The sequence below is a fragment of the Agelaius phoeniceus genome, chromosome 15 (assembly GCF_051311805.1).
Source record: "Agelaius phoeniceus isolate bAgePho1 chromosome 15, bAgePho1.hap1, whole genome shotgun sequence".
NCBI lineage: Eukaryota > Metazoa > Chordata > Aves > Passeriformes > Icteridae > Agelaius > Agelaius phoeniceus.
The window spans coordinates 1,875,811-1,901,191 of record NC_135279.1 but is presented as its reverse complement, the minus strand read 5'-3'; the positions used below and the strand labels follow the sequence as shown (position 1 = coordinate 1,901,191).

Here is a 25,381-nt window from a genome sequence, read left to right as displayed (position 1 = left end):
CACTGAGGGTGATCTCCTGACACCCTGGGGCGGGGGACAGCAGAGCCCCGCGAGGGAGGAGAGCACGCACGGAGCGGGGTGCGGGGACACGGCGGGGAAGCGGAGCGCACAGGGCGATGATCTCCTGTCACCCTGGGGCAGGGGACAGGAGAACGCCGAGAGGAAGGGGAGCGCACAGGGCGATGATCTCCTGTCACCCTGGGGCAGGGGACAGGAGAGCACCGCCAGGAAGGGGAGCGCACCCGGAGCGGCTGCGGGGACACGGCGGGGATGCAGCGCACGGGGCGGGGACACGCGTGGGGCAGGCGGGGGTGGCCGCGGGGTGCGGGGGGGTCGGGGTGCGGTGCCGGCCGCCATTGGCTGCGGCGGGCTGATGTCACGGGCTGCTGTCACTTAAAAAGCTCCGCGGCGCCTAACGGGCTGGGACACGGGCTGGGACACGGCCGGGACACGGCCGGGACACGGCAGGGACACGGCTGGGACACCGGCTGGGACACGGCCCGGCCGGGAGCGGAGCGGTGCCCGGTGCCACAGCCGAGCGGCCCCGCGCCTGTCCCGCAGCTGTGCCGCATGTGCGGCTCCCGGAGCGGCGCCGCGGCCGCGGAGCCCCGAGCGGAGCCCTGAGCGGAGCCCCGAGCGGAGCCCCGAGCGGAGCCCTGAGCCGAGCCGAGCCTCCCCCGCCGCCCCGGGACTGTCGCCGGGCCATGGCCGAGGCGGGGACGGAGCTGCCCGGGGGCAACGCCAGCGCCAACCAGAGCGCCGCCGACCCCACGGTGTCACGGGACGTGTGGATGGTGGGCATGGGCATCCTGATGTCGCTGATCGTGCTGGCCATCGTCTTCGGCAACGTGCTGGTGATCACGGCCATCGCCCGCTTCCAGCGCCTGCAGACCGTCACCAACTACTTCATCACCTCGCTGGCCTGTGCCGACCTGGTCATGGGGCTGGCCGTGGTGCCCTTTGGCGCCTGCCACATCATCATGGAGATGTGGAAGTTTGGGAACTTCTGGTGCGAGTTCTGGACCTCTCTGGACGTGCTGTGCGTCACGGCCAGCATCGAGACGCTGTGTGTGATTGCCGTGGACCGCTACTTCGCCATCACCTCCCCGTTCAAGTACCAGAGCCTGCTGACCAAGGGCAAGGCACGTGTGGTCATCCTGGTGGTGTGGGTGGTGTCGGGCCTGACGTCCTTCCTGCCCATCCAGATGCACTGGTACCGGGCAGACCATGAGGATGCCATCCGCTGCTACCAGGACGAGATGTGCTGCGACTTCTTCACCAACCAAGCCTACGCCATCGCCTCCTCCATCATCTCCTTCTACCTGCCCCTCGTCGTCATGGTCTTCGTGTACGCCAGGGTCTTCCAGGTGGCCAAGAAGCAGCTGCAGAAGATAGACAGGAGCGAGGGGAGGTTTCACACCCAGAACAAGGAGCAGGAGCAGAAAGGGGGAGCCGGGCACCGCCGCTCCTCCAAGTTCTTCTTGAAGGAGCACAAGGCCCTCAAAACCCTGGGCATCATCATGGGCACCTTCACGCTGTGCTGGCTGCCCTTCTTCATCGTCAACATCGTGCACGTCATCCAGGACAACATCATTCCCAAGTACCTGTACATCCTCTTGAACTGGCTGGGCTACGTCAACTCTGCCTTCAACCCCCTGATCTACTGCCGGAGCCCCGACTTCAGGTACGCCTTCCAGGAGCTGCTGTGCCTGCGCAGGTCCGCCCTCAAGATGTACGCCAACGGCTACTCCAACAGCAACGGCAGGAGCGACTACAACGAGGAGGACAACGGCTACCCCCTGGCCCCGGATAAAACCTGCCAGCTGCTCTGCGAGGAGGGCTCCTTCCCTCGCCCCGAGGACTTTTTGCACGGCAAAGGTACTGTGCCCACCGGGGAGGGTGCTGGGGGCTCGGGCGGGGCTTGCGCGGAGGAGCCTTTGCAAGGAAAATCGCCCTCTTTTCATAGGAATAGTGATTCTTTTCTAGAGAGCGACTAAAGCCTAACAGCTGCGAGAAACCCCAAACTCGGGCTCTGCCAAGCGGGGCTGGCCCTGGCAGGGCAGAGGGGCTGCTGGCAGCTCCCCTGGTTTGGGGCACCACGCGGGGGTCCCTCAGGGGGTGGGGGATGCCAGGCTGTGCAGAATGCTCGTCCCCAGAGGGACTTTCTGGCCGTGGCCGGGACTGAAGTGACCTGGGACTGAACGACCTTGCTGGGAGCCGGGAGCGGGGCTGGACGCCCCTGCCCCGGTGGGACTGCTGCCGGTGCCCTGTCACCGCCCCGCTGGTGGCTCTGGGAGCCCTCCTGGCCAGGAGGGCACCTGGGGCGGGGGTGGCACGATTGTGCAGCCCGGGGCACTTTGCGGAGATGGCAAAACCCCTGAATTTGATCTGCGACAAAGCGGCGGGGAAGGGATGCAGGCAGCGGGGCGGGCTCGGGGCTGCCGGCTCTGGGACAGTTTGATCACAGCCCAGAAACTGTGAATGCTCTCTGGGGTTTTGTTCTGCCAAGTGCTACGGGACTTTCTGTAGGGGAAAAAAAATAACGATAGAAATAAACGGAGCGTCTGCCTAGAATGTGAGCCTGTGACTGTGGGACTCAGGAATGCGGCACTGGGAAGTCGAGTGACACCCGGCTACAGTCACAGCCCAGCCAAAAGCTCGTAAAGCGCCCGGTTTGTTTAACTGCGAGTCTCAGATGACAGCGAGCCGGGGGAGGTGGCACGGGACGGGGTCCGGGTTTTCCGTGGCACCCTGGAAGCGCCGCTCCGACCGCGGCACGGCTGCAGGTCCCTTGGGATAGGACAGGACAGGACAGGACAGGACAGGACAGGATAGGATAGGACAGGACAGGACAGGACAGGATAGGATAGGATAGGATAGGATAGGATAGGATAGGATAGGATAGGATAGGATAGGATAGGATAGGATAGGATAGGACAGGATAGGATAGGCTAGGATAGGACAGAACAGTCCCAGGCTGGAGAGGAGCATTGATTTGGGCTGGGGGCTCACCCCGGTGTGACACGCTGGACCCGCGGCCGGCAGGGTGTGCAGTGCCGGGTTCTTTCAGGAATTCTCGGGAAAGGGGTAGGAAAAGCTGCTGCCGGGACCTCTCGAGCCGCGGTGTCCCGGGGGATGCTCGGGGATGCTCGGGTGTGCGGACCCTCCGCATTTCCATGCGCTCGCCCCGCACCACGGGGCTGTTGGTGGCATTGTCGTTGTCGTGGTCAGTTTTGGGGTGCGGGGCTCGCTGGGTGCCCGGGAGCCCTGTGTGGGTGCCGAGTGGCCACCCGGGGCTGAGTCCCGGTGCAGGGGGAGGCAGAGCGGCTTTGGGGCAGCCGTGCCCGTCCCGGAGGAGCCGGGGCTGGAGCGGGGTTTCTGGAGCGGGGTTTCTGGAGCGGGGTTTCTGGAGCGGGGTTTCTGGTGCCGACACCCCCGGGAGTCCCTTGGCTGCTCTGAGCACTCGCCCCGAGCGCTGGTGCCGGCAGGGCTGGAGGGAATCCCCCGGCCGGGAGGGGACATTGCTGCTCCAGGTGTGGCCACAAACTGCTCGAGCTCTCGGGGCAAAACGCAGCGCTCTGGGAACTCCTGCTGCTCCTTTTGCTCTGTCCCAAAGTGCTCCTGATCCTGCCTGGGGAGGAGGAGCAGCTCCAGGAGCCCTGTGCTCCCCAAGCCCCGTGGCTGCCTGGGCTCCTCTTGTCCCCTGCGCAGCCCAGCAGCGCAGCAGGGACGGGGAATGTGCCCGGAGCCCTTCCCTCGCCCTCTGCCCGCCCTGCCCTCACCTGCTGCCCGGGAAGCGGTGCCAGCAGTGCCCCAGGGGCTCGGAGTGCCAAGGAAGGGTGACACGGTGACACTTTGTGGTGTGAGAGGCCGCGGGGCAGCCCCGCGGGTAAGCACGGACAGGAGGAGGGCAGGAGCGGGGCTGGAAGGGATGGAGAGGGGCTGGAAGGGATGGAGAGGGGATGGAAGGGATGGAGAGGGGCTGGAAGGGATGGAGAGGGGCTGGAAGGGATGGAGAGGGGCTGGAAGGGATGGAAGGGATGGAGAGGGGATGGAAGGGCAGGAGAGGGGCTGGAAGGGATGGAGAGGGGCTGGAAGGGATGGAGAGGGGCTGGAAGGGATGGAGAGGGGCTGGAAGGGCAGGAGAGGGGCTGGAAGGGATGGAAGGGATGGAGAGGGGATGGAAGGGCAGGAGAGGGGCTGGAAGGGATGGAGAGGGGCTGGCAGTCGAGCACTGCTCACTCCATGCTCCACTGGCACTGAGAGAGAGCTCAGAGGATGTGCAGGGGTGGGGAGGTGGTGCAGGTACACACTCGGTGTAGGTGCACACTCAGTGTAGGAACAAAGTGTAGGATCACACTCGGTGCAGGTACACACTCGGTGCAGGTACACACTCAGTGCAGGCACTCACTCAGTGTAGGAATACACTCAGTGTAGGTAACACAGTGTAGGAATACACTCAGTATAGGAATACACTCAGTGTAGGCACTCACTCAGTGTAGGCACTCACTCAGTGTAGGAATACACTCAATGTAGGAATACACTCAGTGTAGGAATACACTCAGTGCAGGCACTCAGTGTAGGAATACACTCAGTGCAGGTAACACAGTGTAGGAATACACTCAGTGTAGGAATACACTCAGTGTAGGAATACACTCAGTGCAGGTAACACAGTGTAGGAATACACTCAGTGTAGGCACTCACTCAGTGCAGGCACTCACCCAGGGGCTGCAGATGCAATTTAGCTCCTTGCAGGCTGTGATTATTAACCAGCATTCAGGGGAAATGAGCATTAACCTCCTGATTGCAGAGATCAATATCTCTGCCTTGCTTTATCTCCTCTGTCACTTGATCTGCTGCCAGTCCCTGCTGCTCTGCCATGCCCAGGGCACCGTGGGTTTGAGAGGGCACAGAGGGGTGAGGTGTCCCACAGTGCTGGGGCCAGGCCAGCCCCCAGCAGGCTCCAGTCTCCCCAGTTTGAGGCAGGGCCCTGTGGCACAGGGAATTCCCATGCCCACATCTCTGTTGTGGTTTGTGTTTTCACCATGATGGATTATTTGCATTTCGGTAGCGCTGGCGGAGCAGGGTTTGTTGTCCAAATAATTGTTCTCTTTTTTTTTTGGCTTCCTCTTCTTACTTCAAATATTGTGGCTGTGGGTAGCCAAAGCTGAGAGATGAGCAAGTGATTATTTGCAGAAGCACAACAGCACCCAGAGCACGTGGCTGTGGAAGGGACAGGGAATTTTGGGCTGTTTGCACTGGACAAATGAACTCGGTGCTGCAAAGCTCAGCTGCACTGCCAGGAAACCTCAAGCTTGCCCTGGAGTCTGGGTGTTGAAGAACTGCTTTCTTTCCTATAAGGCAACATTAGTAAAACTGGTGAAATATAAACTGTGCAGTTCTGGGGGCAGCTGGAATCAAAAGAGAGAAATAGTGGAGGAAAAAATATTATGGCACCACCAAAGCCAAATCTTTCCATGGTTGGGGAAAAAAAACAACTAAACCCTGTTAAAATATTTTATATTGAAAAGTTTTATAGACATATTAAAAAATGGAGCATTGGAGTCAGGAGTTGCTGTTTAAATTGGATTTTAGGATTTTACACAGGCAGAGTTGGCTCAGGTTGAACACATCTGATAAAACACACGGTGGTGACTTCATTAGAGGGAAATCAGTGACAAACATTAAATTCTCCCAGCAAACAGAGCAGGCTGAAGCAAACACTGTGCTGCTGGCTGTACCTCGTGCCACTGCCACAGAGGAGGGGACAGAGGGGACACAACCCCCAGGTGCTGCTGTGCAGCCAGCTGGAGCCTGGCCCTGCATTCACTGCTTTTATCCACCTTGGCCAAGCAGATTGTTTTTGTTTTTAAAGTCTTGGTGGGGTGAACATCACAAACACAGCTTGGGTGTTGTTACAAAAGCCTGGCCTGGCTGTGGCTGCTGCCTGGGACTGGGGAGCTGCAGTTTGCACAGCAGGGCTGTCTTTGCTCCATCATCCCCAGCACAGAAAGCTGCTGGGTTGCACCAATCCTTCCCCTCGTGAGCCTGCCTGGGCAGCCAGGGCTGGAAATGCTGCTCGCTGTGGCCCTGGGGAGATGTGGAAGTGAACAGGGAGGAGGCAAAAGGCTCTGGGTGCAGATCCCCGCCTGGAAGTGTGGCTCGAGTGCCTTTTTAGGAGTGGCTGTTCCCAAAGTGCCTCAAATCCCAAATTGTTCAGCAATTCCTGCATTCCAGCACTGCCCACAGGTGCAACTTGCACTGTCAGGGCTGTGCCTGCCCCAGCCTCACCTGTGGAGCTGGACCCTGTGCTTGGAGTTTGTTTTCATGTTCTTTGAGCTTTCAATGCAGCATCAGCCTCATTGCATGGCTGAGACAATTAAATATGGTAAAAACTCACTTATAATGAGCTTACCTTTACTATTTCCCACAGACCCCACCCTGGGGCTCAGCTGAAGGTGAGGGCCCAGCACAGCAGAGAGGAAGGGCAGAGATTTCAGTTCCTAAATGCCCCCAAATGTTTGAAAATGGACCAGAGATTAGGAGTGTGGAAAACCCCATTCCCCTGGATCTGGCAGCTGGAATTGCTGTGTGTAAAGGTGCTGAAGCACAGAATTTAAGGGCCACTGAGATTTTTTTTAACTTTCTCCATCATGAAAAAAAGTGTATTTGCTGCTTCTCCATGCATGCAACTTCAGTTTTGCCATTTTCCCTATGGCAGGAGCACCCAGCTGGATTTCTGTGCAGTATTTCCAGTGCCAGGGAGAGTGGATTGGGAAATATTCACTTGTTTCCTGTCCTTGGTAAGGACATTTTTGCACAAGTGCACGTACAGGTCTGTGTGTGTGTATCCATTATCTATATACAGCAATACTTAGAGCTGAACATAAACAAGGAAATGTAAAGGGTTTGCTGTGCCAGATAAGTACAGAGATGAAGATCTCTATGTTCAAAACTCCAAGTATTTACTGCAGGTCCTACTGACTGATGTGTTGAAATAAAGAGGATTTATGGGATTTATGCTGTAGTCAAGTGTCCTTGCTTAAAGCCAATTTCTCCCATATTTCCCAGCATTTTCCTAGTGAATCCTTCAGGGGTTATTAAAGAAAACCAACACCTCCAGGAGCAGGGAGGAAACACAGTGTGGACAAAAACTTCCTTAATTTATTATTATTTATTATTTATCGTTTATTATTTATTATTTGGTATTTATTATTTATTATTTATTTATTATTTATTACTTATTATTTATTACTTATTATTTGTTATTTGTTATTCATTATTCATTATTCATTATTTATTCATTTTTATATTTTATTTTTTTAATTTAAATTTAAACTTAAATTTAAATTTAATTTTAATTTTAATTTAAACTTTAATTTTAATTTTAATTTTATTTATTTGCTATTTTATTTATTATTTATTATTCCAGTGCTCTGAGCCCTGGCAGGGGAGGAGGCTGTGGATGCTCAGCACTCTCTGGTTTTCCCCCTCCCACCAGGATCTGCAGACAGGGGTTTAAAAACCCACCTGCTTCCCTGTTTGGGCTGGCAGCCCTCCTGTGCCCCTGTGGCAGCACTCCCAGCAGCTGGCAGGGTTTAATGCTCTGTTGCTGCCACCAGTGCCAGCATCCCCCGGGGCTGGGAGGGAGCTGCAGCCTCCCCAGCTGTGGGGGTTTGGAATTTGGGCTGGGGGAAGGTGAGGGGGTGACCTGTCCTGCAGCAAGGGGGTGGCAGCAGCAGCCCTGCCTGCCCCAGGTTGCCTCATCTGGGAAAAGCTCCTGGAGGTGTTTGTCTGGAGAGGTCCCAACCTCCCTCCTGGTCTCTGTTACCCGGTGTCCTGCTGCCCCTCCTGCTGCAGGCGGGGGTGAGGAAAGAGCAGGAGTGATGCAAAGCAGGATGCCAGCCCAGAATGGTGCAATGATGAGGATTTTGTGTCCTTTGTGCCACGGATTGAAGCCTTGGCAGCAGAGGACACTGTGCCCTGCACATTTTGAGGCTTCTCCTTTCCAGAAACAGCAGCAAGGAATTGTTGTGCAGCTCAGACAGGGAGATTGCAGCAGGCACTTCCTGCCAAATTACAATAATTTGTGCTTTCAAGGGATGGAGAGCCCCAGCCATGGCTGACTGCAGGAGGAAAACATCACTCAGGCCTTCAGCATCCGTGGGGGAGCAGGAGCTGCCACCCACCTTTCCCCATCCCTGTTACAACAGGACATTCCTGACAGGGAACATTTCACCTGGAAAGGTGCTTGGGCTTAAAAGGTGCTTAAAGCCAGCCCTTATTGTCCCTGAGGATGCCAGCAGCCCCTCCTGGCCCTGATCCCCCCAGGAATGCCACAGGAAAGGCCTTGGGGAGCCCCACTGGCAGAGCCTGGGGCTCACAGACACAATCCCCCTGGGGCTGTGCTTTCCCTGCTCTCAGAGCTCCCCTTGCCTCAGAGCTGTGCCAAAGGGATTTTTCTGTCTGTAGAGCTGCTGGTGCATCTGAAGGCAGCTCTGAGCCTGGCTTGGCTCTCTGAAGGAGCTCATGAGCCCCTCTGGGGTCAAGGCAGGGCTCAGGGCAGGATTTGGGCTCTGCTGAGGCCTCAGCCCTAGGCCAGGCTGGTTCAGGTTTATCTCAGCATCGCAGGGCTGGCTGTGCTGCTGACACTGCTCCTCCCAAAAACCACCATCAGCAACAAGTCCTGATCCTCGTGAGGCAGAGCTCAGCTCAGAGGGCTGGAGCAGAGGGTGGCAGCCTGATCCCAGCCTTCCCCAGCAGGTGAGGGCAATGGAGAGGGAGGAAAGCTCTGAGAAGTCAGAACAGATTCCCCTGCGAACTGACCCAGTTCCCCCACAGATATTTTGGGGCTGCCACCAGCTCTGCTGCGTGCAGACACACTTCCTCTCACCACCACCATCAGAAAACACACACAGCTCCCACTGAGACATTTCATCTGAAGGCCAGACTGCAAGAAACTTATTTAGGTCTCCAGTTTTTCTCAGAAAGAAAAAGCCACACATTTCCACTCACGTGTCAAACGCAACAGAGTGGGACTCTCAGACTCTGGAATCCTGAAACCCCAGGGATGTTTTGCACTGCTTCTGAAGTCTTCAAGGCTGCCTCACACTGTGCTGTCCCATGGGACCTGCATCCAACAGCCACCAAGGAGGTCAAGTCCTGACAGGCACCATTTATCTGATTCCACTGTGGCTTTGGGGGTGATAAGAAATGTTTTCAGCAGCGTGGTTCTTGCTTCAGCTGCAAGATATCAAGATGAAGCTGTTCCCACCCAGGGATGAACAAGCATTTCCTTCAGCCAGGCAGAAAAAAAAAAAGAGGATTAAGGAGAGGTTTTTCACACTCGCATACACTTGAGAGGAAAAAATATTTACATGAGGGAGAAAGGACTTGGCAGGGCCTCCCCAGAGGCCATTTGCTGTTTATGCATTTCTCAGGCCTGGGCTGAGGCTGAAGAGCCTGGGCCTCCCTGAGCCACTGGGGGATGTTTTTAGGGCTGAGAGATCCCTAAAACCAGGGGGATTGTGTTTGTGAGCCCCAGGCTCTGCCAGTGTGGCTCCCTAAGGCCTTTCCCTTGGCATTCCTGGGGGATCAGAGCCAGGAGGGGCTGCTGCCATCCTCAGGGGAAATAAGGACTGGCTTTAAGGTAATTAAGTTATTATCTTAATAATAACTTAAGATAATAAGTTATCTTATTATAACTTAAGTTATAAGTTATATAAGTTATAAGTTATATAGTTATATATAACTATATAAATAGTTATAGAGAACTCTTTTAGGACAGGTTTGGGTGTCCAACGAGGCTCCTATCAGCTCTGCCATGAAAGTCATAAATCCAGCACAGACTGGTGGTGGGAAGAGAAGGAATCGATGGAGAATTGTTACGTGGAAAGATGGATGCAACCAAATAGAGAGACAAAGTAAACTACAGCCCAAGGAGAGTGTAAAAAGATGGAGAAACAATTAAAGATGAGAAATCAGTCCTAGGAGGGAAAATGACTCAAGCACCAGCAGGAAACTCAGGAGGCTGGATCCCCTGAAAGGGAGGGAGAGGAAAGGAATGGATTGCAGAAGAGGAAGCAGGGCTGGGAAATGCTGTGAGAGCAGGACCTGCATTTCAGGGCAGGACCTGCATTTCAGGGCAGGATCTGTGTTTAAGGACAGGACCTGCATTTCAGGGCAGGATCTGTGTTTCTGTCCAGGATCTGTGTTTCTGTTCAGGATCTGTGTTTCAGTTCAGGATCTGTGTTTCTGTGGGTCTGTGTTTCTGTCCAGGATCTGTGTTTCTGTCCAGGATCTGTGTTTCAGTTCAGGATCTGTGTTTCTGCCCAGGATCTGTGTTTCTGTCCAGGATCTGTGTTTCTGTCCAGGATCTGTGTTTCTGTCGTGGATCTGTGTTTCTGTGGGTCTGTGTTTCTGTCCAGGATCTGCATTTCAGGCAGGCAGCCTGGCTGGTGCCTGTGCCCTGCCACGTCCCCTCTGTGCTCCCGGAGCTCTGGGGGATGATGGCTGCCTCTGGAATGAGCAGTAGCTTTGCTTCCTTCTCAGGGCTGCCCTGCTGCCTGCCAAGGCATGGCTGGGAGGGCGTGGGGCAGGCGTTCCTGTCATGCTGGAGCCAGGGATGCCTTTGGGGTGAGTGTGTGACAGGTATGGAGACAAACCAGGACAGCCGCCCTGTCCCTGCTGGCCTCGGGGATAAGGAGGTGGGAATGGGGAATCACAGAGCCACTGAGGCTGGGAAGGACCTCTCAGAGAATCCAGCTCAGCCTCTGACCACCTTGCCAGCCAGGACAGTTGAAGGGGAAATGGTTTTTTTCCCCATGGAAGGGCTGTGGGAAGGGGTTGGGTCCCTGGGATGCTGCTGGGCTTTGGCATCACCATCACTCCCAGGAGTTTTGCTGGTCTTAATTTGCTCTTTGTTTGTCATCCTGAGGTCTCCACAAAGCCAGCCAGGAGCTGTGGTGTGTTGGGAAGGGACAGGCCAGCATTGTCACCTCTGTTGGTATGTGCACCATGCAGATTTCCTGTGTGACCAGGGCTGTGGCCCTGCTGTTTCCCTGGGAGCATGAGTGTCACTGTCACTGTCACTGTCACTGTCACTTTGCTGAGGTGGCTGATCCATGGGCAGCCCCAGGGGATGAATGGAGGGACCCCCAGCTCACTGTGCCCCAGGGAATTCCAGACTTCCCATGGGAAGGTGGGAACCCACGGGCTGGGGGCCTGGGAGGGACCCTGGCTGTATTAGGGATGCAAACCATGGTCCAAATGTCCATTTTTCAACGGGACACTTCTGAGAGAGATCCTTTGTTAATAATGGAATAGGTTTTCCTTCCCCTGAAAAAAAGACCACCTTGATTAGGCATTGCAAAATTCAGATGATTTGCGACACGCATTGTTGAATTTTTCAGGTGTTTGTTCTATTCATTACCCAGCCCACAAATTATCGCAAGGAAAATTAAGTTTTAGAGAAAAAGCCATGCTAAGTGAGGAACCTTTGGGTGCCACCACTAACAGGAGCCCTTGGAGCATGGGGATGTCTGTCCAGGGGCCATGGCCACCCTGAGAAGGAGCTGCCTGGGTTGTGCAGTCCCTGAGCAGAGATTGTGCTGTTAGAGACACACACAGCACTTGGAAAGGCCAAAATGTCCCTCCAGGCCCTGGGTGTGACTCCTCAAAACTTCCTCAGCCCTGTCTGAGCCTTGTCAGTGGCAGGAAAAGAGAAAGGCAGCGTGAAGGTGTCACCCTGCTCATGGTGACAAACACCAGGGCCCAGATTAGAAACCAGTCTGTGCCCTGGTGACTCACAGGCCAGCTCAGTGCCACCTGCCACTGCACCTGCCAGGACCTGCCTCTGCCCCCTGCCAGGACCTGCCATGCAACCCATGCCTGGCAGCAGTAGAAATCCATTTTATGTTGTATTTTTTAGGATGAAACCCTTCTCTTCCTTTGCTGCTTTTGGGGTGGCTGTGAGACAGCTGCCACCAGATCTTCCAGATCACAGAGGGGATGAGAGCTGGACCCCCAAATCCTTCACTCCAAACATGCAATCCTTGCCTGGCAGCAGTAGAAATCCATTTTATGCTGTATTTTTTAGGATTAAACCCTTCTCTACCTTTGCCATTTTTGAGGGTGGCTGTGAGACAGCTGCCACCAGATCTTCCAGATCACAGAGGGGATGAGACTCAGAACTGGACCCCCAAATCCTTCACTCCCAACGTGCAACTCTTGCCATGCAATAGTAGAAAACCATTTTATGTTGTATTATTTTAGGATAAAACCCTTCTCTTCCTTTGCTGCTTTTGGGGATGGCTATGAGACACTGAGATCTTCCAGATCACAGAGGGGATGGGACTCAGAGCTGGACCCCTAAAATCCTTCCCTCCCAACGTGCAATCCTTGCCTGGCAGAAGTAGAAATCCATTTAATGCTGTATTTTTTCAGTCTTTAGAAGTGTCTGCAGCCCCTGCCAGCTTGTTCCATGGACTTTCAGTACCTGCTGAATTCTCCTCCTCCCTGATGGACCAGGTTGTGTTTGCAGGAGCTTTCCTCTTTCCCCTCCCCTGGGTGATTCATCTGAGGGTGCATTGCATCAATGCAAATGGGGCTGAAAACGGCAATTTCTGTACAAATGGTAATTCCAGGAACAGCCAAGCCAGGTCCCAGGCTGATAATGGCAATTTCTGTACAAGTGGTAATTCCAGGAACAGCCAAGCCAGGTCCTCTGGGGCTTTGCTCGAGGAAATAAATCCCTGTGGGTTTAGCCAGGAGTTCCAATTCTTTTTTGTTACAATTAATAAGAGAAACTTGTGGGTTTCTGAAGGGATTCTCTGCTCCAGCGCAGACCCAGGGATGGTTTATCCTGCTCAGAAGTGGAAGATTTTCAGGCTGTGTCTTTGCAGAAGGGAGGGGTGTCCACTTCTTAACCGGATAAAAGAGTCTGGGACAAACCAGAGGGACATAATTTCCTAAATCTGTGTCTCCTGCCCCTGCCAAGGCAGAGGGACATCACCTCCTCCATCTGTGTCTCCTGCTCCACCCTGCTTTCCCCACAGGAATCCTCACCCCCATCCACGGCTCCTTCAAAGGATGGTGATGGGAATAACGAGCCCTTTGTTGTTAATAATAGAGACAATCTGGAGATGAGCTGCTGAGGGATTACAGGGCTGCTGGACTGGTTTTGGAGGTGAGAGTAATGGAGCTGAATAAATGCGTGGAGCTGAATAAATCCCACCCGCTCCTCCTTTCATCTTCCTTACATGGAGCTCACTCAAGTTTGGCTCCCAGTAATTTATGGGAAGTTCAGTTATTCCCACACCCCTCTTGCTGATCTCTGTGCACAGAAACCACTCTCATTGCACAGCACAGGGGGGTTTTTGGCCACTTTATGTGATCCTGAGCCCTGCTCTGCCCTCCTGCCTTTGCAGTGAGCCCAGGGCCAGGTGTGGAGGAACCAGAGGATTCCCCCAGCTCTGGGGTCCCTCAGATTTCGGTGCTGTCATAACTATGAAGCTGATTTAAAATAAAACACGCCAAAAAAATCTCCCATATCAGACCCTCGGAGGGCTGTAGCGAGCCCCTTGAACTCTCCTCAGATTCCTACACAAGCCTTGGGACCACCCATTTCCAAATGAGGTTTCGGGTGACTGCTGGGCTTCTCAACCTCCCTAAACGGGAGGGAAATTGCAGTAAATGAACGAGCAAAATGAAAACCTTGTGTGCCCTTAGCATCCCGCCCCTGCCTTTTTGGCACATTCCTGCACTCTTCCTCCTGCAAGGAGTGTCTGTGTCATTGCCAGCCCCATCTCTGGGGTCAGGAGGAGGGACTGGCCCTGCTGCTCTGCTGAGAGCTGGGGCTTGCCCTGGAAAGGGAGCGTGAAAAACGCCAATTAAATTGTTTTTAAGAATTTTAAAGTTTAATAGCAATAAAATGGTTATAAAAATAGGAATACCATTAGAATAGGAATAATTTGGACAATTTGAATTAGGACAATATGAGACAATAGAAACAAGGAGTTACAGACAGTCTGGGTACCTCTTTCTGGGTAAAATAAGCCTGAAAAAGGACCCACGTTAACAGAGGATTAACCCTTAAAAACAATAACCTGTTGCATATTCATACACCTCATACATGATGCATAAATTCCATTCAAACACAGGATTCTGTCTGGGCAGTGTCAGCTTCTTCCTCTGAATCCTGACAGCATCGTCCTGCAGAACAAGGTGGGAAGAAGTACATTTGTCCTGATAATGGGGCAATAAATTCCCTTTCTCTGAAATATTCAGGTGTCCTGTGGCTGCTACCTCAGTGCGAGTCCTTTCTTTAGAAAAGTCTCCTACATAGCATAGTTTCTATTTTAACATTTTGTAGTAACCTAAAACTATATTTAACACACTAGTTAGGAGAATTAATACAGCATCACTTTCTAACACAACACGTATAATATTCATTTTAATATTCACTGCATTTTAATAATAAGTTTATGACACAACACATATAACATTTCACAACATTATTATTATTATTATTATTATTATTATTATTATTATTATTATTATTATTATTATTATTATTATTATTATTATTATTATTACTATTTAATAATACCAAAAAGCAATCATAAAATACTCATTTTTCAGAAGGGGACAAGGCAAGCCCAGGCTCCAGCAGTGATGTTGCTGCCAGGGGCACAGAGCAAGGGCTGCATCCATCAAGTGCAGCAGGTCACCGTGACTGGAACCATGAGATCACCAGCTCCACCCCACAGGGAAATCTTTTTATATCTCCCTGATAGATGCCAACCATTTGCTCAGTCCCTGCAGCAGGGGCTTGCCAGGGAGCAGAGCAGAGAGCCCAGCCCTGGTGCTGGGAGCTGGGCTGTGAAAACAGGCAGTGTTTGCCCAGGTGTGATGGGTAAACAGCCCTGGGTGCCTGGCCCTGCCTGGCTGCTGGGTGTTGTGTCTGCCTGTGATAGCATCAGCACCCTCTGCCAGCCCAGCTGGGCTGTGCTGAAACAAAGCTTGGGGTGAGCCCAGCCAAACCAAAGCTTGGGGTGAGCCAAACTAAACCAAAGCTTGGGGTGAGCCCAGCCAAACCAAAGCAAAGCTTGGGGTGAACCCAAACCAAACCAAAGCAAAGCTTGGGGTGAGCGAAACCAAACCAAAGCAAAGCTTGGGGTGAACCCAAACCAAACCAAAGCAAAGCTTGGGGTGAACCCAACCAAACCAAAGCAAAGCTTGGGGTGAGCCCAACCAAACCAAAGCAAAGCTTGGGGTGAGCGAAACCAAACCAAAGCTTGGGGTGAACCCAACCAAACCAAACCAAAACTTGGGGTGAACCCAACCAAAGCAAAGCAAAGCTTGGGGTGAACCCAACCAAAGCAAACCAAAGCTTGGGGTGAACCCAACCAAACCAAACCAAAACTTGGTGTGAGCCCAACCAAACCAAAGCAAAACTTGGTGTGAACCCAACCAAATCAAAGCTTGGGGTGAACCCAACCAAACCAAATCAAAGCTTGGGGTGAGCCCAACCAAACCAAAGCAAAGCTTGGGGTGAACCCAACCAAACCAAAGCAAAGCTTGGGGTGAGCCCAACCAAACCAAAGCAAAGCTTGGGGTGAGCCCAGCCGTGCTGGATGGAGCCTTTCCCACACAGGTTCAGCCCTGGCAGTGTTTGCCAGGCCTTGGCACAACTCCTGTGCTCCACCCTTTGATGTGGGTGAGAAGGATCAGAGGAAAATCGGGATTTTCTCTCAGTAGCAGCTACTTCCAAGTGAGCCATTGCCTGAGGGGATTTTGGGAATGGGGTTTGAGCTCTGCAGCAGCTTTGGAAACTGTTAGTGGGGATGTGTTGCACAAGAGGCCAGCTGGGGCTCTGTCCCTCTCCCTGCCCCTGTAATTGGGCATTCCTGACCTGCTTGTCACTGATTTAATGGGATGGAAGATCCACAAAACTCCTCAGGAGCAGCATCCTCCAAAATCTGGTGATTGAACCATGAGTTGGAATTGCAAGGAATTGCCAGGAATTGCAGGAATTGCCAGGAATTGCAGGAATTGCAGGAATTTCCAGGAACTGCAGGAATTGCCACTCCTGCAGGCTGAAATAAATGTGTTTGGATCCCTGAAGTTCCATGAGGAGGGGATGGAGGGAGAGCTGATGGATGCTCCACCCTGGGCAGGGAATTCCTGAGAGTCAGGACACGCTGCTCAGGCTGCAACAGAAGATTTTCTCCTTGTCCCCAGGTGGGAGACAGCAGCATGAGCAGGTGGAGAGGATATCCCTGGGTTCTGTGCTAGGAAGCAAACCCCGGGCTGAGCACTCATTCCCCAGGCACTGTTGGATTTCCTAGAATAAAAATCCTTCTGCATTTCCCCCTGACGCTGAGGTATTTTGCATAAAACAATCAAGCTGACCACCCCAAGTCCATTTACAAGTTTTCCAGGAACTCCTTGGGGCAGTCAGAGGAAATCAGAGTTCAGGGCTGGATTCCACGAGCGATGACGCCAGGCCTGGGGAAGGATTTTTAATCCAAATGTTCACAAACGCTGCTTTCTTACAATGTGGGATGTTTCTGGTGTGGATCCCCTCCAGGCATTCACAGGCACCTGCTGATAATCCCATTTCTGTCAGATCCCTGGCTCTCTCCCACCTGGAGGATCAATGTTTGTGGTTTTCTTGGGAGGATTTGGTGGCGTCTCCATGCTTTTGGCATTCCATGGCCTCCTGAGCTTGGCACACAGCAGTGCTCCTGCCTCTGGGTTCCCCAGGGCTGCAGGAACGGGGAGAGAACCCTGGGGATCATCCCAGCACCCCACCAGAACCCCCTGCCCCAGCAGGGCCAGGGAGAGCAGCTTGGCAGAGCTTTGTGCTTGGATTGTGGCAGGAGGGAGATGAAATCCCACCCCGGATCCTCCTTTGTGAGGAGTCAAGGCAGATGGAGAATTCCAAATTCCACCCCAGATCTTCCTTTGTGTGGAGCCCAAAGGCAGGTGGAGAATTGAAAATTCCATCCCAGGTCTTCCTTTGTGTGCAGCTCAAAAGCAGATGGAGAATTCAAAATTCCATCCCAGATCTTCCTTTGTGTGGAGTCAAGGCAGATGGAGGAGAGAATTCAAAATTCCATCTCAAATCTTCCTCTGTGTGCAGCTCAAAGGCAGGTGGAGAATTGAAAATTCCATCCCAGGTCTTCCTTTGTGAGGAGCCCAAAGGCAGGTGGAGCATTCCAAATTCCATCCCAGGTCTTCCTTTGTGAGCAGCCCAAAGGAAGATGGAGGAGAGAATTCCAAATTCCATCCCAGATTTCCTTTGTGAGCAGCACAAGGCAGGTGGAGAATTCCAAATTCCATCCCAGATCTCCCTTTGTGTGCAGCCCAAAGGCAGGTGGAGAATTCCAAATTCCATCCCAGATCTCCCTTTGTGTGCAGCCCAAAGGCAGGTGGAGAATTCCAAATTCCACCCCAGATTTTCCTTTGTGAGGAGCCCAAAGGCAGGTGGAGAATTCCAAATTCCATCCCAGATTTTCCTTTGTGAGCAGCCCAAGGCAGGGGGAGGAGGGGACCTGTTGCTCCTCCAGGGAGAAGGTTGTTCTGCTCATTGGGTTTAAGTCCAGTGTTCGCTGGAATATCTGCAGAGGAAATTGGGTGTAAGCCAGGCTTAGGGACACATCTACACTCTGCTGGCATCACACCAAGGAAAGGAAATGACAGTGCCACAAAGCAAGGGGAAGTGTTGCCTGCACTGGTTTAGGGGGGACATTGGGATTAAACCCTTCCCTGTGAGGGTGCCCCATCCCTGGCAGTGCCCAGGGACAGGGTCTGGAGCCCCTGGGCCAGTGGGAGGTGTCCCTGCCATGGCAGGGGTGGCACTGGATGGTTTCAAGGTCCCTTCCAGCCCCAGTCATTCCATGGTTCTATCCCTGGTCCCTTGTCCCTCTGCTGGGAACAACATTCATTCTGTTAAATGATTCACAAACCCCACAGGAGCCAAAGCAAGCAGCGTCCTTCCACTTCCCCAGAACTGAACAAAGAAGAAAAATCCCCTCAGAAAAGCTGGGACAAGGGAAGGAGAGGGAAATGGGATAACAGAGCCTTTAAAAGCCTGTTGCTTTGCAGCTGTTCCCGCCCTGGCTGCTTTCCAGAGGTGCTTGGATGATCCTCTGCCTGGAAAAAGGGAGTCCTTCAAACCCAGCACTTGATGGGGACACTATTCCTCAGCAAAGGAGATGAAAATCCAGGTTTGGGGTTTAGGAATGGAGCTGCACCAGTGTGGGAGCCAGGGATCTTCCCTCAGGTGGATTTGAGTGATATCCCAGTGCTGGGAGACCCCTCAGGTGGGCATGAAGGGCACAGAGGACTTGGACCTCCAGAGAAGTTTGATGCCACAGGCAGCAGCAGATACGTGGAGTGAGTTTGGGCTGGCTCGTGGGGAAAGCTGGACATGTGCTAAGAATTGGGAATTTATGTCCCAGTCTGGCTTTGTGGCTGCTGGACCAAGAGCTCAGCTGGGCTGTGCTGGGCTTGGCACAGCAAACTGGAAGGATGAGCTGGAATTTTTCCTTTCCTAGACAAAAGTGATCATAAACCAGACTGAATCTGGGACTGGGACGCTCTGGGGTTGTTTTTTATGCTGCACCTTGGCTTTTTATCAGGCATTCACAGGTTTTTCTTTCACCTGATGGTTCCTCTCCTGTTGCTGAGCCCTGGGGTTCCTCTCACGCTCTGCACTTGCAGCAGATGCTGTTTAAATGTTCCAGGAGGAGCTGCTGGCACATGGGGGATGACAGGTTGCAGAAACAGGATAAGATAGCAGGAGTTTCCAGGGAAAGCTTGGAGAGGCAGGAAAGGAAAGGGGGGACAGTCTGGAGAGGGCTGTGCCAGGCTTGGCTGGGTTGTGAGAGCCCCGTGGAGGTGCAGACGGTGCAGGGCAAGGCTGGCAGATTTTCCTGGTTCCTGGAGGGCTGGAGCAGGAAATTCTGTCTTGCTCTGCCCTCATTCCACCCTGGATCCCTGGATTGCTTGGGGAGGAGCTGCTCAGCTGCCTTGCAGGGAGCTCCATGTCCGTGGACATCCAGCTCCTGTGGAGATTCCACAGGGCACAGGGCTCAAATGGAGTGAAGCAAATATAACATTGATGGAATCAGAGATTCTCAGAATGGTCTGGGTTGGAAGGGACCTCAAAAATCATGTCATGCCATGGCAGGGACACCTTCCACTGTCCCAGGTTGTTCCAAGTCTCATCCAGCCTGGCCTTGGGCACTGCCAGGGATGCAGGGGCAGCCCCAGCTGCTCTGGGCACCCTGTGCCAGGGCCTGCCCACCCTCAGAAGGAAGGATTTCTTCCCAACATCCCATCTAACCCCGCTCTCTGTCAGTCTGAAGCCATTCTCTGTGTCCTGTCACTGCTGTTCCTGCTGATTTGCAAAACCACTTAGTGCAAAGCACTAAGACAACCCACAGAGAATTTGTTTTCCTCTTCATCCTCTCCTTGACCCCTTGGGAAATGTCCCCTGGGAGCCATTTCAAGCTCCTGCCGTGACTCTGTGGGCAGCAATCCATTCCCATTGACTGGAAAGGGAATTCTGACTTTCCCATCAGCTCCTCACCCTGTGCAATGGCTGTCCTTGAGCCCGGGATTAATTAGGACTAATGACCAATAACGTCATCACCGGGCTTCCACCTCTCCTAGGAGTGTCCTGAACCAAAATAAGGCAATGGAAAGGAGAGGATTCCAGCTGGGAAGTTGTTAACAAGGCTGTGCACCCCTGGCTTGGTGGGGTGTGGCTGATCCATCCTGCTGAATCCAGGATTCCCACAGGTGACCAGGCACTGCTCATTACCAGAGGCTGCAAGGTTTCCTCAGCCAACTTCTGGTTTGAGTATTAAGCTTTGCCTTGTGAACCTTGAGGAATTCAGCTCCCAGGGCAGAGGAAATGTTGGAAGGGGTCAGGCGAGCTGTGCTCTGTCCGTGTCACTGGGAGCAGCCAGCAGCATTCCAGGACAACATCTGATTTTGTGCTTTTACGAGGCAGATGTTTGGGAGCAGGGCTGTGCTGTTTATTCCAGCTGCCATCTCCCAGCCCTGCTCCCTCTGCACAGAGGAGCCCATAAATAAAAACTCTTGGGGTTTTGCCACCATTTGGGCAGCCCTGCCTTCCATCAGGGCCTGCTGCACACCCCCTCCCCCTGCACCTCACTTTTACAGGGGAATAAATCAGGGAGGGCTAAATCCTCTCCCAGAGACACGAGGATAAATCCGGGATGGCTGCGCTGACGTCGGCGCCGCGCTGGAATTGCAGAAGGGAGTTTGATTCCTTTATTTCAGGGTTCTGCTGCTGATTTACTGCAAAGGAGTTTGGTTCCTTCATTGCAGAGCCCTGCTGCTGATTTACTGCAAAGGAGCTCGGGCTCAGCGTGCCCTGGGACTCAGCAGCAAGGCAGGGCTTGCTCTGGGGGGCAGAGCTGATGGCAGAGCTGTTCCGTGGGTTTGGCTGGAACTGATTCACAGAATTCATAGAATGACACAGAATTCACAGAATCACAGAATCACAGAATCACAGAATGACACACAGTCACAGAATCTCACAGAATTCACAGAATCACACATAGTCACAGAATGACACACAGTCACAGAATCTCACAGAATTCACAGAATCACACACAATCACAGAATTCACAGAATTCACAGGATTCACAGAATCACACAGAATTAATAGAATCACACACAATCACAGAATTCACAGAATCACAGAATGACACACAGTCACAGAATCACACACAATCACAGAATCACACAATCACAGAATTCACAGAATTAATAGAATCACACACAATCACAGAATTCACAGAATTCCCAGAATCACAGAATTCACAGGATTCACAGAATCACACAGAATTAATAGAATCACACACAATCACAGAATTCACAGAATTCACAAAATCACACGGAATCACAGAATTCACAGAATTCACAGAATCACACAGAATGAATAGAATCACACACAATCACAGAATTCACAGAATCACACAGAGAATTCACAGAATCACACATAGAATTCAGAGAATCTCACAAAATCACACAGAATCACACACAGAATCACAGAATTCACAGAATCACTGGGCTGGAAGAGATCTTCCAGCTCATCCAGTCCAACCCAGCCCCAACCCCTCAACTGAACCCTGGCACCCAGTGCCACATCCAGGCTTTGTTAAACACACCCAGGGATGGGGACTCCATTCACCTTCCTGGGCAGAACATTCCAGAACTCCTATCAGACTGTGTGGCCTGCATTTGGAGCACCACAGAGCCATTATTGTGACCACCTTGTGGTGAGATATCCAGGATCATCAACTTCCTTTGTTTTCCTGGGCAAAGCCAAACCAGGATCTGAGCCCCTGGAGGGATGGGGGTGATGAGCAGCACCATCATAATGAGCAAAACTCCCTAATTACAACAGCAGCAATTAATTAAACCACCCCAGTGGTGAGGGATGCAGAGCTGGAGACAGAACCTTGCTGAGCTCTGTGGCTCCATTTCCTGAGCACAAAAAATGGAATTATTTTGGAGCGTCCCCTTTTCCTCCCCACTTGAACGCCACCAGTGGCTCTGCCCTGGGAGCTGTGGGGAAGGTTCAGGTTTCCTTGGAAGCTGACAGGCACCATCTATAGGATTGCTGCAGAAGAGGCCTCGGGCTCCCAGCTGATGAAAAAGGGCAGAGGAGCCTCACCCTGAATTTCCAGAGATTTGTTCTGGAGAAACTCCAGCGTGCTCAGCATTGCTCGGTGCCCAAAGGCACAGCTGCCCTCACCCATCCTGCATGGCTGGAAAGGGAATTGTCCACCCTGGACAAGCTGCTGCTCCTTGGTGCCCTGAGGGATGCTGCCTGTGGAAATTGCTGGAATTGCAGAGCTGGGATTATTTCACACAGGGATTTCCTGAAGAGCTCATAATCTGCAAAATTTCCGGTTTTCCTCGGGAATTGTCGGGATGGGACAAGGGGGAATGGCTTCAAATCAACAGAGGTGGGATATTGGGAGTAAATCCTTCCCTGAGGGGATGGGGAGGCCCTGGCACCGGTTGGGAACGAAGAAGGAGGGGAAGAAGGGAGCAAGGAAGGAAAAAAGGAGGGGTGAACACAATTTGCAGGGCAGATGGAGTACAAACAATGTTTCTTAAGAGATGCTGGCAAGGGAAACTGGTGCAAATCATCCCTGTCACGTTGCAACTTCATCCTTGATTTGCACAAGAAATACAACTCTAGTTTGGATACCCAGAATTCTTCCAAGAGAGGCATTGTGTTCCCAAAGAACAGATATGGGGTTTTTTTTTACCTCTCTGCAGACCCATTTTGGCTTTAAAGCTGTTTTCTTCTCCTACACACACAGATGATAATCTTTTACATGTCCTTATTAAAAAATATCACTTCCAGAAAATAAAAACACTGGCATATTCTGTACTTGTTCCTTTCTCTATCTCTGAATTAATTTCCCATTTTTTCATCTGGCTTGTCAGTCATTTCCTATCTCCACGATCGAGGAAAGAGGTTTAATCTCTCTCTCCCGGCTTTGGCATCCGAATCCCTCCTCTTTCCCAACCTCTCTGTGCTAAATTAACGCTGTTTTCCTTTCTCTTTGTCCCCCCACAGAGATCCCTGGATGCCCAGGAATGGTGGAGAGCTGAACCAACCTCTGTTGCTCACCACCCTGAGCTGTGAGGGCTCTGCAGAGATGGAGTGGGAGCACAGCCTCTCCTCCCTGAGCCAGGGGATGCTGTGGGAAGTGACTGCCTTGGCAAGGTCCTCATCCCAACCCACCACCCACCACCGCCAGGAGAAGCTGGGCAAGGACCACCAAGGGACCAGGAGAGGCTCTGAGAGCCTTGGAGGACACCGGGAAGCCACGGGAACTGAAGGAGGGGGTGTCCAGACCATGGCAAACGTGCTGAGGGGTTTTTCCCCTTGGAAAAGCCTTTCCAGAAGGGAGCACCAGGCCCAGTGTGGGCTCCAGCTGGACTGGAGGAGGCACAGCCAGGTCTCAGGGCCAGGTCAGGAGCCCAGCAGGTGATGGCAGCCTGTCCCCTGCTGGGTGGGGATCCAGCTGCAACAGGAATCTGTCCAAGACCAAGAGACAGCAGCGTGGAGGATTCCTTTGATTTATTCTGTGCTTGTTTCTCCTTCTGGTGTCTTCTCTGTCTACCTCTTCTCCTCTAAGAGCATGGATGGCCCTGACAGTCACCAAGGAGCAGGAGGATTGGCACAGGGCAGGAATGGGGCCTTTGTTCTCTCCTTGCTCCACAAAAATCTCAACTGTCCTGCCTTGGGAAGGCTGGGACCTGGCAATCCTTTCCCTGCAGGAAGTCACATTTCAGCAGGACCAGCCAGGATTTGGGAGCCAGGATTTCCCACCTGAGGCTCAGAAATGGCAGAACATCCATGGCACAACATCCATGGCACAACATCCATGGCAAAACATCCATGGCAAAACATCCATGGCACATCCATGGCAGAACATCCATGGCACATCCATGGCACAGCATCCATGGAACAGCATCCATGGCAAAACATCCATGGCACATCCATGGCACATCCATGGCACATCCATGGCACAACATCCATGGCAGAGCATCCATGGCACAACATCCACAGAACAGCATCCATGGCACAACATCCATGGCACAACATCCATGGAACAACATCCATGGAACAACATCCATGGCACAACATCCATGGCAGAACATCCATGGAACAACATCCATGGAACAACATCCATGGCACAACATCCATGGCAGAACATCCATGGCACAACATCCATGGCACAACATCCATGGCAGAACATCCATGGAACAACATCCATGGAACAACATCCATGGCACAACATCCATGGCACATCCATGGCACATCCATGGCACAGCATCCATGGAACAGCATCCATGGAACAGCATCCATGGCACATCCATGGCACATCCATGGCACATCCATGGCACAACATCCATGGCACATCCATGGCACAACATCCATGGCACAACATCCATGGCACATCCATGGCAGAACATCCATGGCACAGCATCCATGGCAGAACATCCATGGCAAAACATCCATGGCAAAATATCCATGGCACATCCATGGCAGAACATCCATGGCACATCCATGGCACAGCATCCATGGCAGAGCATCCATGGCAGAGCATCCATGGCACAACATCCATGGCACATCCATGGCACAACATCCATGGCACAGCATCCATGGCACAACATCCATGGCACATCCATGGCACAACATCCATGGCAGAGCATCCGTGGCACAACATCCATGGCACAACATCCATGGCACAGCATCCATCCCTCTCCTGCAGCTGTGGGAAGGAGCACACCGAGCTCCTGATTCTGGATTGTGGAAAACTCATCAAACAGAGGAAGAGATGGAAGGACTTACAGCCTCAGGCAGAAAACAGCAGGAAAAACTGGCTGGAAACCATAAAAACGTGCACCTTGGACTGGCAGGTGGTGGCCCAGCTGCAGCTCTGTGGTCACTGAGCTGGTACTGAACTGTGGGAGCCCCATCTCAGACCTTCCCCCTCGGGCTTCCAGCTGCAGAACCTTTCCCTCCAGTGCAATCCTATTTATTTATTTATTGTCTCGCTGCTTGATGTGAAGCTGCTAAAGGAGCCCCCTCCCCACAAAGAGCCAGGCCTGTGTGAGGGCCCTGAGCAGAGGGGCAGGACACAGGGACACCTCCCAGCACTCCAGGAGCCACCTCCTGCTGAAGGTCCTGCTGTGGGAGGTGTTTGGACTTGGTGCTCCTTGAGGTTCTTCCCAAGCAAACCCATTCTGTGGTTCTGTAAGAGCTGAAAAGGAGCTCCCATCCCTGGCCCTGGATCCCTGGCAGTGCCCAAGGCCAGGCTGGACAGGGCTTGGAGCCACCTGGAATAGTGGAAGGGGCCCCTGCCCATGGCAGGGGTGGGAATTAAATGATCTTTAATGAATTGAATGATCTTTAATGAATGAAATGATCTTTAATGTCCCTCCCAACCCAAACCATCCTGTGGGGAGCAATCCCTGGCAAGGACAAGTGCTCAGCCCAGCAAAGCCCAGCTCAGCTCTGGCAGTGGGGATGCTCCAGCATTGCTGTGGGGATGTACTGGGAACGTGTGGGGAACTGAGCCCTGCCCTGCCTGGAAGCCCAGCCAGGGGCTGGAGCTGCAGCCCTGCATGGGGAGCTGCCCTGGGGAGCTCTGGGTGCAGCTGGAGCACCACGGGGAGGGTCCCAGCTCTGCTCCTGTCACTGAACAAATTCCTCCACCAATAAAGAATGGAAAGCGCTGCTCTTCCCACTCTTCTTTTTCCCAGCTGCCCCTGGATGGTGGGAACACAGGAATGCCAGGGCAGTTTG

The 25,381-nt window shown here is 52.8% G+C and overlaps 1 protein-coding gene across 1 annotated transcript; it reads left to right on the top strand.

Moving 5' to 3' along the window:
• The first annotated feature begins 436 nt into the window (after positions 1–436).
• ADRB2 (adrenoceptor beta 2) lies at positions 437–25,311 on the top strand. Its single transcript, XM_054642976.2, has 2 exons — positions 437–1,878; positions 22,640–25,311. Exons 1-2 carry the CDS (start codon positions 705–707, stop codon positions 22,672–22,674), a joined length of 1,209 nt encoding a protein of 402 aa, XP_054498951.1. The 5' UTR covers positions 437–704; the 3' UTR covers positions 22,675–25,311.
• Positions 25,312–25,381: the final 70 nt, after the last annotated feature.

Bases quoted from the DNA above. Each gene is read 5' to 3' on its own strand.
- ADRB2 (XM_054642976.2), top strand. From the start codon at position 705: ATGGCCGAGGCGGGGACGGAGCTGCCCGGGGGCAACGCCAGCGCCAAC. The intron at 1,879-22,639 runs GTACTGTGCCCA...GTCCCCCCACAG, and splicing joins GGACTTTTTGCACGGCAAAG to AGATCCCTGGATGCCCAGGA.